The sequence below is a fragment of the Leptonychotes weddellii genome, chromosome 11 (assembly GCF_054177405.1).
Source record: "Leptonychotes weddellii isolate Sample4059 chromosome 11, ASM5417740v2, whole genome shotgun sequence".
NCBI classification, from domain to species: Eukaryota; Metazoa; Chordata; class Mammalia; order Carnivora; family Phocidae; genus Leptonychotes; species Leptonychotes weddellii.
The window spans coordinates 7,398,801-7,416,563 of NC_138379.1; the positions used below are offsets into that span (position 1 = coordinate 7,398,801).

The 17,763-nt window shown below is 59.8% G+C and overlaps 2 protein-coding genes across 9 annotated transcripts in view; one reads left to right on the forward strand and one right to left on the reverse strand.

Moving 5' to 3' along the window:
- The first annotated feature begins 146 nt into the window (after positions 1 to 146).
- Positions 147 to 3,599, forward strand: RCOR2 (REST corepressor 2). Its single transcript, XM_081797908.1, has 10 exons — positions 147 to 305; positions 559 to 611; positions 699 to 860; positions 971 to 1,095; positions 1,188 to 1,257; positions 1,334 to 1,549; positions 1,871 to 1,948; positions 2,103 to 2,160; positions 2,301 to 2,530; positions 2,640 to 3,599. Exons 1-10 carry the CDS (start codon positions 194 to 196, stop codon positions 2,952 to 2,954), a joined length of 1,419 nt encoding a protein of 472 aa, XP_081654034.1. The 5' UTR covers positions 147 to 193; the 3' UTR covers positions 2,955 to 3,599.
- A 211-nt stretch (positions 3,600 to 3,810) lies between these two features.
- The window catches only part of MARK2 (microtubule affinity regulating kinase 2), a 56,898-nt gene continuing 42,945 nt past the window's right edge, over positions 3,811 to 17,763 (reverse strand). For 3 of the 8 annotated variants that reach the window (XM_081797909.1, XM_081797914.1, XM_081797910.1), the window contains exons 4-19: positions 17,037 to 17,085; positions 16,657 to 16,722; positions 16,498 to 16,568; positions 16,223 to 16,279; positions 15,304 to 15,540; positions 14,483 to 14,602; positions 14,278 to 14,377; positions 14,088 to 14,200; positions 12,758 to 12,890; positions 12,290 to 12,468; positions 11,888 to 11,985; positions 10,725 to 10,886; positions 9,840 to 10,097; positions 8,789 to 8,815; positions 6,685 to 6,729; positions 3,811 to 6,042 (exon numbers count right to left, since the gene is read on the reverse strand). In XM_081797909.1, the coding sequence (XP_081654035.1) occupies positions 5,682 to 6,042; positions 6,685 to 6,729; positions 8,789 to 8,815; positions 9,840 to 10,097; positions 10,725 to 10,886; positions 11,888 to 11,985; positions 12,290 to 12,468; positions 12,758 to 12,890; positions 14,088 to 14,200; positions 14,278 to 14,377; positions 14,483 to 14,602; positions 15,304 to 15,540; positions 16,223 to 16,279; positions 16,498 to 16,568; positions 16,657 to 16,722; positions 17,037 to 17,085 (2,076 nt within the window). In that variant the 3' untranslated portion in view covers positions 3,811 to 5,681. The remainder of the gene's footprint in view (positions 6,043 to 6,684; positions 6,730 to 8,788; positions 8,816 to 9,839; positions 10,098 to 10,724; positions 10,887 to 11,887; positions 11,986 to 12,289; positions 12,469 to 12,757; positions 12,891 to 14,087; positions 14,201 to 14,277; positions 14,378 to 14,482; positions 14,603 to 15,303; positions 15,541 to 16,222; positions 16,280 to 16,497; positions 16,569 to 16,656; positions 16,723 to 17,036; positions 17,086 to 17,763) is intronic. The other 5 variants (XM_081797915.1, XM_081797912.1, XM_081797916.1 and 2 more) reach the window with 5 other exon arrangements.

Here is a 17,763-nt window from a genome sequence, read left to right on the forward strand (position 1 = left end):
TTGGCCCTGAGCCCCACCTGGGGGAGCCCTGGGCGGGCGGGGGTGGGTGGCCCGTGGCATTGGTTAGCTTTCCTGCTCTGCCTTCCTGTCTGGGTCTCTGCCCCTCCTTCTCTTCTGGGCCTCACCTCACAAGCCCCACTTCTCTGCCACCCGCTGGCCACGAGTCCAGGCCAGCGCCACCAGGCTGATCTGAATGTCTTCCCTTTTCTGCTCTTGTCTGTCAGAGAGTCCTGCCCGCTACAGTAACAAGGAGCTGAAGGGGATGCTGGTGTGGTCGCCCAACCACTGTGTGTCAGATGCCAAGCGTGAGTGGGGCAGGATCCCGGTTTGGTCACATCCCTGGGAGCTGGGGGTTTGGGTTCATGCCACTTGGTGACCAGCTCTTCTCAGAAGTGGGCTGGAGGCTGAGGTGTGTGGGTTTGGCCCCTGCGCTGGGGCTCAGGCTTGGGGTGGGGGGTGGGGTGGGCGCTAGCCCCTGGGGGCCTACCTCTGTCTGGGCAGGCTCGGGTCAGGGGTCGTAACCCCTTCTCCAGTACCGGCCCCCTCCCATTCCCGCAGTTGACAAGTACATCGCGATGGCCAAGGAGAAGCATGGCTACAACATTGAGCAGGTGAGCCTTGGCCCCGTAGGGATTTGGGATAGGGACAGGACAGTGCTGGGGGCAGCTGAGCCCGAGTTGTTCCTTCTCTCGGGCCAGGCGCTGGGCATGCTTTTGTGGCATAAGCATGATGTGGAGAAGTCCTTGGCCGACTTGGCCAACTTCACCCCGTTCCCCGACGAGTGGACCGTGGAGGACAAGGTGCTGTTTGAACAGGCTTTTGGCTTCCATGGCAAATGCTTCCAGCGGATCCAGCAGATGGTAAAGCCCCTTCACCCCTGCCAGCGCTCCTGAGCCCCTCCCATTCTGATGAGCCTGCCCGGGGGCGGAGGGTCCTGGGTGGGCCCCAGCCTCTGGCATTGCCCTTCCAGCTGCCTGACAAGCTGATCCCCAGCCTGGTAAAGTATTACTACTCGTGGAAGAAGACCCGCAGCCGAACCAGCGTGATGGACAGACAGGCTCGGCGGCTGGGGGGCCGAAAGGACAAAGAAGACAGGTAGGGGCCTTGGGGGCCCAGGGGCAGGGCACGCTGAGCTCTGGGGGGCCCTGGCCTCTGCCTCACTGCCTTCCTGGCCCCTGTGTCAACAGCGATGAGCTTGAAGAGGGCCGGGGAGCCGTGAGTGAGGGAGAGCCGGATGCTGGAGACCCCAAGAGAGAGGTGAGGTCTGGCCCTGCCTACCCGCCTGCCCTGGCCCTGGGCTCCGCACCACCCACCCCTCTCCTTTCCCTGGCAGCCTCTGCCCTCTCGGCCCCTGAATACCCGGCCAGGCCCTGGGAAGAAGGAGGCCCAGGGGTCTCAGTACCGCCACCACCCGCTGCGAACCCGGCGTCGCCCACCCAAGGGCATGTACCTGAGCCCTGAGGGCCTCACGGCTGTGTCAGGAAGCCCAGACCTTGCCAACCTCACGCTTCGAGGCCTTGACTCACAGCTCATCTCCCTCAAGCGCCAGGTGGGGGCCTGAGAAAAGGGGCCGTGTGGGAGGGGGCAGCGGGCAGCCCAGAAACTACATTTTGGGGACAGCCGAGGTGTAAGGGGAGTGGTGCAGGTGCCCGGACTGCTTCTGCCTCATCCTTTGGGCTTCTGGGTAACTTGGTCTTCTTTTCGGGGCCTTTTGAAGAAACCCGTCTGGCCTGCAAGATGGGGAGAAGCCCAGTTGGGAGGGAGGAGTGAGCTGGGTGGTGGGTGGCCACAAGCCGTGTTGGTGGCGAGAGTTGGTCTTGGTGGCCTCTCTGGCAGGAGAGTTTGATGGGTCGTTTCTCGGCCTTTTCAGGTGCAAAGCATGAAGCAGACCAATAGCAGCCTCCGCCAGGCGCTGGAGGGGGGCATCGATCCACTGCGTCCCCCTGAGGTAAGGTGGCTTCAGGTGTGGGTGCAGGAGGGGTTTCCCCCCTCCCCCCCCCCCCCGCCAGGGGAGCCAAAAGGGTAGTTCTGCTTGGGGGGAGGGGCAAGGCCCTCCGTTTCCGAATTTTTGAGTCTAAAAGGATAAATCCTCTGCTCTCCAGGCCAACACCAAGTTCAACTCCCGCTGGACCACGGATGAGCAGCTTTTGGCCGTACAAGGTGGGTTAGACTGGGGGGGAGCATGGAGAGCCCCAGGAATCTTTCCCCACTCTCCGAGGAGCTGGGGCAGAAGGGAAGGGCCAGGGAAGGAACTAGTTCTAAGGGGTATTCACACTTTGCTGCCCTTTTGATCCTTGCAGCCATCCGTAGGTATGGCAAAGACTTTGGGGCTATTGCAGAGGTGATTGGGAACAAGACTCTGACCCAGGTGAAGACCTTCTTTGTGAGCTACCGGCGCCGCTTCAATCTGGAGGAGGTGCTGCAGGAATGGGAGGCCGAGCAGGATGGGGCCCCCGGAGCCCCGGTCCCCATGGAGGAGGCCAGGAGAGGGGCCACCTTGCCAGCCCCGGCCCTAGAGGAAGACGATGAGGTGAGAAGGGGTGAGAGAAGCCCTTCTGAGAAGTGAGGAGCTGAGCCGCCTCCATTCTTCGGTGGGGGCGCGGATGGGCTTGAGCCTGGTTTCTCTCCTCTCTTGTCAGGTACAGATCACCTCCGTCTCGACATCTGTGCCCCGATCGCTACCCCCTGTGCCGCCGCCGCCTCCGCCTCCCACCTCGCTGTCCCAGCCACCCCCGCTGCTGAGGCCACCTCTGCCCACGGCGCCCACCCTGCTCCGCCAGCCGCCCCCACTCCAGCAGGGCCGCTTCCTCCAGCCCCGGCTGGCCCCCAACCAGCCCCCACCACCTCTCATCCGCCCCGCCCTGGCCGCCTCCCGCCACAGTGCCCGCCCTGGCCCTCAGCCCCCACCCACCCTGATTGGGGCCCCTCTGGAGCCTCCAGCACCCTCACTCTGAGCCCTGAGGCCCTCCACCAACCGGAGGCCGCAGAACCACGTTGCTGGCCGTCCGTGGACACCTCTGGCTTCACCGAGGACAGAAGGGACTAGAGCTCTTGGCCAGGTCTTTCGAAAACCCGGAGCTGCCAGTGGGCACAGTCTGGACCTATGGGCTCTGCACATTTCTGGCAGCTGAGTCTCTTGGCCCCCACCCCAGCCAGGGGCTGGGGCTCAGGGGCCTTCTGAGCTGACCTGAGGGTACTTTCTCTTCCTGGCTGGGGCTGGAATGGCTGCCTCCTGGTCTGCTGGGGCTTGGCCTTTGGGTCTGGCCCTTTGTGTAGAGGGGGTAGTGACCTTAGCTTGGGGGATGGGGGAGAGGACAGCCTTGGTTGTTCTTCCTCTTTCCTTTCTTTTAGCAATAAGTTGGGGTGAGGTGGGGAGGGGGCTGGAGGGGGGAGGTGGGCAGAGAGGTTCCTTCGGGGCCTGAGTGGCAGAACTGGATGGGCAGCTCTCCTGTCTTCTGGAGCCTGCTGTGAAGTGCTGAGGAGCTCTGGGGGTGCCCACTGTACCCACGGCCCGAAAGCTTAGAGAAAGGAGGGCTGGGAACATATGCAGACATGGGTTTATTTTTCAATGTTTTTAAAAAATAAAATCTTCCACGTTCGCTGAGTGTTCTCTCTTTTGGTGTGGAAGGCCCTGGGCTTGGCTTCCTGTCTGTGCCCTGAGGATGGGAGGGAGCAGCCACCCAGTACTGGCCTCCCCCAGGCCCCAGACAGGAATCCATTCTCTCCTGCAAGGCTGGCGGGCTGAGCCACATCTTGCCCACGGGGGACTGGGTCCCTGCCCGGCTGGGAGAAGAAACAGGAGGAGGCAGCTCAGATTCCAAACATTCTCTTTATTACGTGTTTGATCCAGAGGAGAAACTAAGTGCGGGTGTGGGGGGAGTGGGGTGGGTGGGGAGGGGCCACCTTGCCTGGGAGCCCCCCCAAGAGCCACCACCCCCTCTGGGAGCCAAGCCATGCCCTCCCGGCCCCTCAGAGCACCCGGGCTGTTCCACTGGGCAGGAGGGGTGGGGAGGGAGGAGGAGAGAAAGGGAGGGAGGGAGGAAGAGCCCTTGGTCGGAGCCTGAGCCCAGAGCCTGGAGCCCCGCAGTTGGGGCTTGGGGCAGGAGGGCTGAGGTTGGCTAGGCCCCTTCCTGGGACCCAAGGGATCGACTTGCCACGGAGCCTGGGCTGGGAGTGGGGGGGTGATGAGTAGGGGTGGAGTCATCATAAATCAAAAAAAAAAAAAAATAACAATAAAATAAAAAATAAAACCCATCACAAAAAAATGTACAACTCGGGTGAGGGCAGGGGCAGCCTCTGTGCAGGACCCCCCCTCCCCCAATTTCTCAGGAACAGAAACAGCAGAGAAATAAATTAAGGGATGCAGCGGCCGCCACCAGCCAAGCGCCCATAACCAGCCACTCCCACACTGGCCGAGGAGGTTAGCAAGCTGGGAGTCACTAGGCCTATCTGTCCCCCCACCCCCTGGGAGGGCAGACGCTCCCGGCCCCCTGCTGCCCTATCCAGCCTCCCGCCAGGCGGCCCGTGGAGGCCCTGGGCAGTGTCTCCTGAGAGGAGGGGCGACAGTGTCAGGAAGAAAAGGCAAGGCCGGGAGATGAGTGGTGAGGGGAGTCACTGCTATGGAACTAGCTGGTGCCCAGATTAATGCCAATGAAGGGGGCAGGGGAGAGGAATGGCGAGGGGCTGTGCTTTCAGACAAAGGCTCTCCCATAACGGAGAGTGCCCAGCATCCCTGTTCCGGAGACTAGCAGCCCAGGCGGCCCCCTGGGGGCCGAGGAGCCTATCTGCCCTGCAGTCCCCTCCCCTCTCCCAGCCCGGGGGTCAGCCCCGCCTTCTCCCCAGGAGGGGTGGGAGAAGATGGCACAGACTTTTGAGGAGGGGAACAAAAGTTCCCACAGCAGCTTGTGGAAGGAAATGCCCAGCTCTGGGGAAGGAGGGGCAGAGGATACAGTGTGGAGGGGGCCGGAGCCCCGAGCCTCGCTTGCCAGCCCGGGGCAGCCGCCAGCGCCCCCCTTCCCCCCCACCCCCCACCCAGGGCTGCGCAGCGCCCTGCCCCCAGCCCCTGGCCCGGCCATCCAGGCCTCCAACCCCGGGGCCTGAGGTCAGGGCAAGGCCACCTCTGGTGGTTTGCTTGGAGGGGAGGGAGGGAAGGAGAGGGGAGAAGCCCAAAGTGGGCCTGGCGGAGGGCCTGACAGGGAACTCCACCACTCTTGCCTGAGAGTGTTCCAGCCCTGAGCCACCCTCCCAGGAAACCCCACAGATCCAGTCTTGACTGTCCCAATGGGGCAGGGAGGAAAGGTGGCCGCTGGGATTTTTTTTTTTTCTTTTTTCTTTTTGGTAATAAAAAATTTCTTGGTTTAGGCGAAATACTCTGTGCAACCGCAGTACCGAGGGGGAGCCCTGCCCCCCCACCCCTCCCTCCCCTTCCTTTGCCTCCTGTAGGGGAGAGGGGGGAAGGGGGACTTTCTGGGCCGGGGTAAATGTCGGGGGAGGGGGAAGAACCATCTCCCAACCCCCCCAAACTTGGAAGAAAAAACCGACAAGGGCGGGAGGGGAGAAGTGCCAGCAGGGGGAGACACACCAATCCATCTCCGCAGTCTCGCCCAGGTGGCTTGGAGCCCGGCCCCAGCAGCTAAGTCCAGCTGGCCCGCCTCCGTCGCCCCCCCGCTCCTGGCAGCCTGTTAAAGCTTGAGCTCGTTGGCTATTTTGGAGGCAATGTTTTTGAAGGCCATGGAGGTGCCCGATATCCGCTTAAATCGGACACCGTTGAGGGACAGCCGCGGCAGCTTGCACACCTCCATCTCCCACTGCACGAAGTTCTCGTGGCCCGGCGTGCCGTGCATGCACAGCAGCATGTACTTCTCGTGCAGCTCGCTCTGGCAGCTGTTCGCGTCCAGCACCTTGCGGATCTCCCGCATCATCTCGTTGGGCTCCATGGAGCTGGTGGTCTTCATACTCCACGTGAAGCGTAGGGAGCGCGGCTTGGCCTCCCGAAACTCCTCCTTGTCCTTGTCGTTGCCTCCACCGCCCACCATGTGAGGTCTGCGGAGAGGGCAGAGTCCGGGGGGGGGGGGGGGGGGGGGGGTGTCAGGGCGGGGCCCGGGGCACCCCACCCCCGGGAGAGCCACCCTGGCAGAGGGCCCCCCCGAGACCAGAGAGGAGAGCGGGAGGGTGCCCCGGAGGCAACAGTGCTGGAGGAGGGAGCAGAGGGAGGGTGAGAGGGGCGGGCAGTTTTGTGACCTCCGGCTCAGGGAGGGCAGAGAAGGGGAGGAGAAGCCAGGCCCTGGCAGGGGGCGGGAGGGTGACAGTTCCATGCTTCTCTCTGGCGAGGGGAGGGTCAGGGAGAAAAGGGGAGCACGTGCTCAACAGCCCTGAGCAGTTCACAGACTGGACGAAAAGCAGTGGCTGAGGTACAGAAAGGTGGGCTGGGCGGTGGGTAGGAATCTGTAGCCCCAACCGCCCAGCCTAGGGCTCCTGCTTCCCGAAGGCACTCGAGCTGAGGAGAAGGGCCCACACCTACTGCAGCTGGGGCGTGGGGCTTCTCTGAGGAAAGGGAGGCCCCGAGTGGGTGGCGACAGGGCCGAACCACTGGAGGAGGAGCCAGGTGGCAGAAGGAAGAGAGCAGGAGGCTCGTGGCGAGCCCGGTGGCCTGGGCAGGGCCGGTGCTGGCTCCAGCCCTCTCACCTGAGCGTCTCCACTCGGTCTTTGCTTTCGGGTTCATTCAGGTTCCTCAAAAAACAGAGCGAGGGAGAGTTTAGTGCTGGGACCTCTCGCTCCGTCCACCGCCACAGACCCAGGTGAGGGTGGGTCTGGTGAGGCGCCCCTGGCGGGTGAGCAGGACCCAAGCTCTAAGGCCCCATGCCCGGCACCTGGCAGGCCAACACGGCTCTGCGGCGCCTCACACTGGCCCCTTGCAGCGGGGAGCCCAGCACATGGGGCTGTCCCTCGCCCCGCTCCCCGAGATGTATGCGGGGGAGAAGGAGCCTCTGCTTGGGCGCCGGGGGGGGGGGGAAGTGTGGATGTGCAGGCACGCGCATGGAGCACACAGCCACAGCATGAGGCAGCTCCCCCCCCAGCCCCCAGCCAGGGCCTCATGCTGTGAATGGGTCTTCCACACCAGCATCCCGGGCCCCAGAGCCGCAGTCCTCTTGAAGGGAAGGGGCTGGGCTGGGGGGCGCGGTGTGTGTGTGTGCGGGGGGCAGACAGAAGCCTCTCTCAGGAGGCTCAAAGGGCCAAGAGCTGGAACCGTGAGCACCTGGGGATGGGTGCCTGGAGATGGGGGGAGGGAACCTGAGAAGGGACCTGAGGCCGTCCATGGACAAGCCCGCCTCCCCCATTCTTTTAGAACTCCCCTGCCTGCCAGGCTGCTAGGCCATCTGCTTGTACAGAAGGGAGGACAGAGGGCAGGGCAGGGCCAGCACCTTGGGAGGGTGGGTGGGGAAGAGGTCTGGCCCCGCTGAGCGGCTTCTCCAGCTCCTGGCTGGAAGATGGGTGCCTGGAGCCGGGGAACTGGGGACTACAGAGGAGGGCAGGGACGTGAGGAGGACAGAGAGCGGCAGCAGCACATGGAAAAGGAACACGAAGACACAACAGACACACGAATGCACACAGGCGCACTGCGAGCAGGGAGCCCGGGCTGTGCAGGGGAAGGAGCCTGCTGCTCTCTCCCCAGCCCCACCTGGTCCCTGCCCTGTGGGTGGAGGCCCCCACCAGGGCCTGTGAGTCAACAGCCAGCCATGCAGTGAAGAGCTGGGTGGGGAGCAGTGGGTGGAAAAGGGAAAGCCTAAGGACCCTGGCTTGGCCATTAGTCAGCTGGGTCACCATGTCCGCCAGGTGTCCTAGCCCCAGCACAAGGCCTGGGCTGACCGCCCTGGGGAAGCAGTGCTCCCAACCCGGCCCTTGGTCTTCAGCTTGGCATATGGCCCACCCAGGCTTCCAGAGAGGATGAGGATAGAGCCAGGGGGTGGATCTGGCCTAGGAAGGGAGATGCCTGTGTGTGTGTGTGTGGGGGGGATCTTCCACTGTTCTGCCAGGGCAAAGAGGTAGATGGCCCCAGCCTTAGAACAACCCGGCCCCTTGCCCTTTGGAAGCCACAGTCCCTATCCAGAGAACACGGGCCCAGAGAAGAGGCGTGGCTTAATTCGTCCAGATCCTGCGGGAGGCAGGAGGTGTACTGGGTGGGGGTGCAGTGGGCCTAGTTCTGCAGGAGCTGCCAGAAGGGGGTGCTGTGCCCACTTGTGAGGCAAAGGCTCCTTGGGCCTGGAAGCGTCAGACTGAAGCCTTGGGACCCCATCGTCCCTGTGGTACCCCCAAAGTCCTGCTACCCACAGGACAGGGGCAAGAGATCACACGGCCCTGAAGTTCAGGGGACCAGAGAAGGGAAAGACCCAGAGACCCAGAATGAGATTCCATCCCAGATGCACTTGCAACCCTCATGGAGCTTCTTCACAGCGCATGCACAGACAGGGGAAAGGGCCAGGGAAGGAATCCAGTGCTTGCAACCAAAACCCAAACCTGGGGTAGGGGTGAGGAGACAATCTTAAAGGGAGAATTCCCTGAGAAGATCGCCCGTGCCTGGGGACAAGCCGTCTGCCCTGAGTGGCCGTCCAGTCAAAGGCAGTCTTCATCCCTTTAAGATGGCAGAGGGGCCACACAGACGTGGTTAGCAGACAGAGGCGGTAGCAAGAGCCAGAAAAGGGGAGTTAATGATGGAGGCAGGACACAGGACACAGACACAGACACAGACACACACACACACACACACACACAGAGCGGGCTGAACGCCTACCTTCTGGCAAACCTGAAAGACAGATTTCTAAAAAAAACAAACAAAAAAAGACAAAATAAAAAAAGAAATAAAAAAAAACCAACAAGACAGTGTGTGGATAAGCAGGTGGGGAGTGGGCTTTACAGGTTCAAGGGTCACCCCATGTGTGGAAGAGCCGCTCAGCGAGACTAGAGTCCCAGACATCCTGACCTGCCCCCGCCCCGCCCCACAGCCCCGTACTCCGGGCCTGGAAAGGGGCATGGCTCTCGGCTCCTCCAGCTGAGTGAAGTGCAGCAGGAAGGGCGGCAAGCCTGCTGCTGCTTCCCGAGCTACGCCGAGGCGGGAGAGGAAACGGTGGGATGGAGACACGGAGCATCCCACCAGGCACGATGGCTTAGGTGCACCGTAAGAATCAAAGCTGTCTCTCTGGGGTGGCCAGGGGCCAGGTGTGAGAAACCTCATGAAGAGAATCCCCACCCTGCTTGCCACCTCGGAAAGCATCAACCCACTGGGCTGCGAGGGAGGAGGCCAGCTCGGCCCCCACCAGCTACTTCATTTATGGCCTTCATCAAAGCGAGCCCCGGGTAGGAGGACACGGCTGAGGCCGAGGGAGCGACTGCAGCCGGACCTAACCAACTGGGTGGGGGGAAAGGAGGTCAGAGGGGGCGAGACAGAGGACCAGGAAAAACTCTCCTTGCCGGCCCAGCCTGGCTCAGGCCTCATGACTTTGCAGCTGCGTCACCAAATATAAGTTTCCATGGGAACCCAGGAGAGAAGAGGGGGGCTTTTATTTTAGCATCTGAGTTCACACTCTCCTAGAGAGGAGGCGGCATTGGCCATCTGCTCTCGGGGCCAGAGAACGAGGGCTGTGTACAGGAGCTGGGGAGAGCCTGGGAGGGACGGACGGGTCTGGGATCGTGAGGTGCTGACAAAGACCCAATTCCTTAGGCTTCCCAAGGCCTCTTCTAACCCCAAGACCCAAGCCTAGTGCCGGCAGTCCTCATCCCCCGCCACCCAGGCAGGTAGGAATGCCGGGCCTCATTCTCTCTGCCACCCTAAGCCCCCTACTCACCTGCGTACAAACTTGGAAGTGAATTTGCTGAAGATGCTCCCCGAGGCCCCCCGCCGGCCCTGGCTGTTGCCAGAGGGAGAGGCTGGGGTCACACCGTAGGGCAAATTCTGCTGGTCCCGCACCTGCCGGAGCTGTCCAGCATGGAAGGTGCTTCGACTGGACACACCCCGGGGGAAATTAGTTCGGTCTGGGGCTCCACCACTGCTGCTGATGTTGTGGGCGGAGGGGGAGGCGACAGGGACACGCTGGGGGGCTGTGCTGTGGGAGAAGAGGTGGGGCGGAGGAAACGCATCAGGGCATAAGCACGCCATCAGCACTGAGCACCTGCAGCACCCCGGGCTGGGAAGAGGGAAGGGGATGCTAGGGCAGAGGCAGCCATCACAGAGGACACAGAAGGAAGGGGTGTGACCACTGAGGACACGGGAAAGGAGAACATCTAGGTGGAGGTGGAAGGAGATGGTCTGGGGGAGGGGGGGAGGCGAGGGAGGACACGTGTGTGGACAGCAGTACAGGCCGGAGAGAAGTGGCTCCTTGGAGCCAGGCACACTGGAACCTCAAGGGCACAATGTTGACCAACCCTCAAGGATTGAGTCCCTTTGGTGCTGACTGTCCCTGGGGTCCTAAGGAAGTCCAGGAAGGCTCAGAACAAAAAGGCTTCCTTCTGGAGCCTCGGGATGGCTTCTGAGAGGGAGAACTGGAGGAAAAGAGGGGCATTAAGCTATTTTTCTGTTCTCTCTACTTCCTGACTATAGGGGACAGAGCCATTTCTTGTGGCTAAGATGCCTAGAACAGAGCAGGACCCCCGGGTCGGGGGGGGGAACGTGGGGGGCAGGGGGTGGGGCAGGCTGAGGGCACCCGGTGCGCCAGCTGCCCCAGCACACTTGCCTGGGCCGCGGCACCTCACAGTTACTGTCCGTGGGGGGCAGCCCAGTGGCCTTGTTGGGGTGCACGGAGGCCGACATGGATTTCTGGTGCTGGCGGGGCCGGGCCGCAGAGACCGCGGCGGAAGCAGAAGCTGTGGAGGCCCGGGACCCTGGCATGGTTAGGCTAGGAGACAAAAGCAGCGAAGAGGCCTGGGTTAGGGGTGGGTGGGGGCAGGAGGCTCAGGTTAGGAAGCAAGGGCAGGGCAGAAGGGCCAGAGCCGGGCGGGGGGCGGGGGATGCGGGGCGGGGGAAGCCTTGGCAGGATGCAGGTCAGGTTGGGGGAGCAGTGATGGGACTCTAGTCAGAGCCGAGGAAGGCGGGGCTGGGAAGTGGAGGGTGGGTGAGGAAAGTGAGGCAGGCCAAAACCTGGGGGAGGAAACCAAAAGTGCAGGAAAGCCGACAGGAGGTAACTGCCTCCGGGTAGCGCTGGTCTCCTAGGAATTCTAAGAACAAGGATGTTTTGTCGACAGAAAGAGCAGGGTGTTGCTAAGGGGAATTTTCATTAAGCTCAGAAGAGGAGGAGCCAGGAAGGCAACACACCAAGAGATGCTGGCGGTCAAGGCTAAGGGGGGATCTGTTCTCCCAGGCACAGCTGGGGTCACCCTCAACATGTACACCCCTCCAGTGGGCAGCTCTGGGCTCTGCTCTGAGCTGGGGTCCCCCAAATAAAGCCTCAGGCGCTGATGCCGAGAGGAGCATGGTTGCCATGCCCTGGCTACAGTCAAGAAGCAAGAAGGCAGGGGCGCCGAGCTGGCTCAGTCAGAAGAGGTGTGACTCTTGATCTTGGGGTCGTGAGTTTGAGCCCCACATTGGGTGTGGACATTGTTTAAATAAATAAATAACTTAAAAAAAAAAGAAGAAGAAGAAGCCAGAAGGCAGCCGAGATGACCCTGGAGTCTCCCTCGGTCCGCCCACTGCAAGGAGCAGTCCCAGGAGCACAGGGGAGAGGAGACTGGGGGTGGGGGGGTGAGCAGGGGGAGGTGCTGGTGTGTGGACAAGCTGGACCGGACAGAGCCAGGACGGAACTCCAGGGAGCAGGGAGGGGAGGTGGGGCTGCCGACAGACGTCACTGCTGTGAGAGACGGTTCTGGGGCAGCGTGGTGGGCAGGGCCTGGGTCGGCTCACCTGTCTTTGCCGTTTTGGATGGAGGCCTGGCCAAGGCTGGCCCTCTCCAAAAGTGGGGAATTCCTGCTTCGATTTGTGCTGGTGGAGAGGATGCTGTTCTGTGGGGAATAAAGGGCAGAGATGCATCACAGAAAACCAAAGAGTTCTTCTGTTCACAGAACTGGCTTTCCCTCTGCCTTCCGGCAGGAGCAGACAGACGTAGAGAAAAGAAAGGATTCTGCTTTTCCTCTTGGGGGGAGGCTTTCTACAGTAAGCCAAAGTGGCCTGGGAGGTAAGATACAGTGGGCGGTGGGTGGCCAGAGGGAGCTGCCTGGAGGCGGCTGGCTCCACTGCAGAAGGGGAGCTAGGTGGTGGGGAAGTAGGAGTGGGGCTGGCTGGTGGGGGACCCGGAGGGATGCTCACCGTGGAGGGGGTGGGGGTGGTCTTCTTCCTCTCCAGACCGGGCAGGGGGCTGGCAGGCACTTTGGCTGTGCTGCTGGCCTTCCGCCCTGACTCCCGGTCTTCCTCAGGCCGCTTATTCTCTGCGTTGTTACTCTGCGTCTTCTTAGAGTAGGAATTAGACGTGGGAATGGCAGGGCCAGCTGCTGGGCCAGAGGGACGGTGGGAATGGGTAAGGGTGAGGGGCCCACCGAGTGCCTGAGACACACACACACACACACTCTCTCTCTCTCTGCTCTCCTACAGTCTTGCCAGCAACTTGGCAAACCCCATGTCACAGAGGGTGAAGGGAGTTAAGTGGCTTGGCCTAAGGCTAGTAAGTGGCTGAACTGGGACTGAAACTCGGCAGTGTCATCTCAAGCCCCCAGAACCTGTGTCCTTTCAGGAGAGGAGTGAGTCCCCACCTGCAACCCCCACCCCCCAAGCACTCACCTTGGTCACTGAAGCGTCGCTGCTTGGGGTTGGCCGAGACACTGCGCTGTACCTTGTGGGAGGGGGAGGGGGCACTGCTATTGGTCAGATCAGCTGAAGGCCGGGGCTTCAAGGTGATGGTGTCACCCTCCAGCTGCAAGCAGAGAAAAACCGGGGCAGAAGTCATTGGAGATGTGTACAGATGGACCCACGTAATTACACACAGTCCCGCCTGACAGGAAGCCACCCCAGACTCACATGAGACATACTCCTGCAGGATCCAGGTGTACCTAAACACTCCTTGAGACACACATGCCCCAGCAAAGATCCTGACAGAGCCAAAGACACCCCCCGCCCCGGCCCCCAGCACACCAAAGACTCCCTGCCCCCAGAGAGGGATATACATGCCCCGAAGAACACACATTCAGACTCAGAGACCACACCCTCCTGCTCCCAACTAGATACACTTCCTGAGCAGGCTAAGGTGAGAACCGAGAGAGGGAGCCCAACACTACCAGGGGGAGAGCAGGGAGGCCAGGAGTGCATGTAGGGACATGCAGATGGTGAGCAAGACCCCACTCCCACACAAACCCACGGACTCACACACAGACATGGTTACCCAGACGGGGAGAAGAACAAACATGAGAACTCCAGATGAATAGACAGGAGGATGGACGTAACACGCACACAGATACCCACAGCCAGACATAAGCACTAGGCAGAAACAACACAAAGACTCAAGACTCCTACTAGAAAGGCACAGAGACCCACACACCCAAACACCCAGAGGTGGACACTTCCAGATGCAGAGGGACACAAACACATGGAAACAGACACAAAGATTTCTAGATCAACAAAGAACTGATCCTGGGGCGCCTGGGTGGCTTAGTCAGTTAGGTGTCTGCCTTCAGCTCAGGTCATGATCCCAAGGTCCTGGGATTGAGCCCCATGTCTGGTTCCCTGCTCAGCGGGGAGTCTGCTTCTCCCTCTCCCTCTGCCCCTCTCTCCCCACACTCGTGCTCTCTCTCTCAAATAAAATCTTTAAAAACAAAACAAAACCAAAAAAGACAAAGAACTGATCCAGCCTTATCAGCACAGAAGGGACCAGATCTACTCACCCACATGGAAACCCAGGCCCAGGCCTAGACCCCACTAGCTTTCCTATCCATTCCATGAAGGAGACCAGTGAAAGCAAAGGCCAGAGAGCCTTACCCACCAGTGCTGAGGCTTAAAATTTGTCAGCAGAGAGCATACCTACTCAGAGAGGAGCTTCTGCCCTCAACGGGTACCAGAACGGGGGTGCTAGGGACAGCAAAGCTGGCTGGCAGGGGAAAGAGGAGGGGGCACACACCTCAGAGCTCTTGTAGCCCAGGAGCAGATAGGTGGCCATCACCTCGTTGTACCTCTGGCCAACCAGTGAGTCCTGGATCTCTTCCCGTGTGTAACCCATGGACACCATCAATTCTGCACAGGGGGGACATATAGTTAAGGCTGGTCCTGAGTCCTAGGGAGTTCAAGCTCATAACTCAGCAGAGCCTCACCTGTCCGCCGGGGGTCCTTGTAGTCAGGGAGTGGCTCCACATAAGGCTTTAATTCATCATCTTCGTGACCCACATTCATCCATCGATCTTTCATGATTTGCTGGGGAGCAAAAGGAAGGGTATGGGCAGGGAGGAAGGAGACTCAGCTTGGAGGTGTCCCTGGGAACCCTGGACTTTCCAGCCAGCTGGGCTCCAGGCTGCTCACCTCTAAAGTGCCTCTCTTGCTGGGGTTGAGAATGAGAAATTTCTTAAGCAGGTTTTCACAATCCGTGGACATGTAGAACGGAATGCGGTATTTTCCCCTCAGTACCCGTTCCCGTAGCTCCTGAGGTAGGAGGCAAATTTATTTTATTATTATTTTTTTAAGTAAGCTCTACGCCCAACGTGGGTCCTGAACTCACGACCCTGAGACCAATGGTCGCCTGCTCTACCAACTGAGCCAGCCAGGTGCCCCAGTAGCAGGGAAATTTAAATCACCCCAAGGCCCAGGGAAGAAACCTAATACAAAACCTTCAGCTCCTGAGAGCGAAAGACTGACCAGGCAGACACACATGAAACATGGCAGGAGGCAGAGAGCCCGAGACAAGGCACCCCACTAGAGAGGCACTGAGGTCAACACCCTATGCCCATTAGCTTGACCAGCCTGAGGCCTGCCATCCCAAGCACCTTGGAGGGGTGAACGGATATACAATCTATCCTATCCCTTGAGGAAAGAATGGAGGTCATTACACTGGGCACAGAAGACCCCGTGTCCGCTGCTACCCTTAGCAAGCCCATCTCCGAATCTCTGGCTTGGGGAAAATGTAGAGGTGGCAAGTGTGAGAGAGGTCAGGGGTAAGACCAGAAGCCAAGAGTGGAAAGGAGAGGCAATAAAAATGATCTAAGCCTCGGGCGCCTGGCTGCCTCAGTCGGCAGTGTGCGATTCTTGATCTTGGGGTTGTGAGTTTAAGCCCCATGTTCGATGTAGAGATTACTTCAAAATAAAATTTGAAAAAAACAAACAACTAAGTCTTCGATTCACTCCACCTTGAGGTTCTGTCCATCAAAAGGCAGGGATCCACTGACCAGTGTATACAGGATAACTCCCAGGCTCCATACATCCACCTCGGGTCCATCGTATTTTTTGCCCTGGAAGAGCTCTGGGGCAGCATAGGGGGGACTGCCACAGAAGGTATCCAGCTTGTTCCCAAAGGTGAATTCGTTGCTGAAGCCAAAGTCTGCAATCTTAATGTTCATATCAGCATCCAAGAGCAGGTTTTCTGCCTGGGAGGTAAGATGGAAAATGTCAGGACCAAGCGGACCAGAGTAAGCCACTGAACAGGAAGGAGCCGGGGGGGATGGGAGCACAGACAGGAAGCCATCCTCAGTCTCAGGACTTTCTCCACCAACGCCAGGGCAGGCCTTCAGTCAGTGTGAAGAGGCTGGGCTGGAGGAGGGCAGCGCAGGTCCCCTCACACAGGCAGCCACAGGCGGGGGGCGGGGAAGGGGGTTCTGGGGGCTCTGCCATGTCAGGCTCGGGTTAATCGCAGTCATGTCTGCCAGGACTCGGGGGCCAGGAACCTCCGAGGTAGTCTACTCGCTAACATCTCAGGGAAAGCGCTGAGCGAGTGCGCACCCGCGAAGAGCTGTGGGTCAGTCAACATTCTGCCCTCGGTCAGCGGCCAGGCTGCCTGAAGGTGCAGAACCTGCGGTGCTCCCGCCACGCCCGGCAGCCCTGGAAGACGATGTGCCCAGCGACGAGACCCTCTGTTTGCTGGCTGGAATGAGATCTAAGTCCAGTCGTGAGGCCTGTGTCAGAAGCAGCCCTAGGGGCTTCCTCATCATCTCCAAAAAATTAAAAACTGGAGCTTCCTTGAACACTCAGGGCCTGAGGGTTATGGCATTGGCGACAGAGGGTGAACGACCCAGCCCCAACTCAGACACAGGGCACGAGAGCGCGCCTTACCTTTAAGTCTCTATGAACAATAAACTTCTGGTGGCAGTACTGCACAGCAGACACTATCTGAAAGGAAGGAAGAAGGGTTAGCTCAGTGGCATCTGAGGGTGGGCCATGGGGCTCGCGGACCTGTGATCCCGTGACCTAGTTCTAAGCTGCCACAGCGACAGGCAAAGCCCAAAGGACCCTCCACAGGCCACTTAGAGAGAGGCAGCTCCTTCTTATATGCCAAATCCCAAGAGGCAGAGGTTGGGCCCATACTCTGCAAAGGGAGCCACACCCACCTGGCGGAATTTGGCTCGAGCCTCTTTTTCTTTCATCCTGCCATGGGCCACCAGGTAGTCAAACACCTCTCCTGCAAGACACAGGGGTGGGGTCTAGGTCGGAGCTTACTGGGGCTGGGGGACAGGGGGGCACACAGAAAGAGGCAGTCCCACACCTACCTCCACTGGCGTACTCCATGACAAGGTACAGAGTTTTCTCAGTCTCGATCACTTCAAATAACTTAACTACAAAAGAAAAGGCCAAGTCACCAGTCAGAGAAGTAGTAGAGGCCACACTCTGAGGCCCAACCTGAGCAGAGGCATCCTGGGGACAAAAGTCCCCTCCCCTCCTCCACGAGGGCAAGTTCCTCTCATGACAGCCACACTACTCAGGACAGCCCAGTGTGCCAGAGGCAGAGGTGGATTTTGAGCTGGGCTTCCCCAGAGGCATTCTCAAGGACTCCAGACTCTAGCAAACAGCATGCCTCGGGGAGGAATACAGGCTGGGAAGTGGAGCCGTGCTGTGGGGGAAGAAGGAAGGAACGACATCTGGTTCTCACCTATGTTGGGATGATTCAAAACCTTCATTATTCTTACTTCGCGGAATAGCTAGAAAAGAAAATACCAAGGGTCATGGTTGCTTAACTTGCTCCCCTCAGGTCCCCTCCAAACAGAGCCACTGCTTGGATTCTTCTCCCCAGAGAGAAAACAGGCAAAGAAATAGGGCAGCTGTCCAGGTCACCCAGACCTGTCACTGATGGCTTAGAAGTGGGTGAGGGGGAATGAGAGCAGAAGCATCAGCGGGAGGAAAGCTGGGTTCCAGCGACTTGTACCCTTGGGTTCAGCATCTGGATAGACCAGCCACGTGCCCTCTGTTGCAGTGTCCCCAAATCCAACCCCCAAACAGCAGACGGGTTTGGCTGGGTGCCTCTGAAGGCGGGAGTGTGAGCCCATGTACATGAATATTCAGAACCAGGGCTGCTGCTAAAGTTCAGTGACAAAACAGACTCCAGCTTGGTGTGTGTGTGTGTGCTGGGTGGGGCGGATCTGAAGGGGGCCCCCATCATCTTCTGGTATACAGTGTGTGTGTGTGTGTGTGTGTGTGCGCGCGCGTGCGCTGGGGGGGATCTGAAGAGGGCCCCCATCATCTTCTGGTTTACAGAAGTTAGAGGGCTCTGCACTAGTGGGCAGGCCCTTCTCTCCTGGGCCTCTGGGGCGGTGACAGAAGAAGCCGCTCCTATATATAGCTGATGCCAATTTTAATCAAACCCACCTCCACACACTCAC

Excerpts from the sequence above, each read along its gene's own strand:
- RCOR2 (XM_081797908.1), top strand. The coding sequence starts at position 194 with ATGTCTTCCCTTTTCTGCTCTTGTCTGTCAGAGAGTCCTGCCCGCTAC. Across the intron at positions 1,550-1,870 it reads TCATCTCCCTCAAGCGCCAG|GTGCAAAGCATGAAGCAGAC; the intron begins GTGGGGGCCTGA and ends CGGCCTTTTCAG. Across the intron at positions 2,531-2,639 it reads CCCTAGAGGAAGACGATGAG|GTACAGATCACCTCCGTCTC; the intron begins GTGAGAAGGGGT and ends CTCTCTTGTCAG.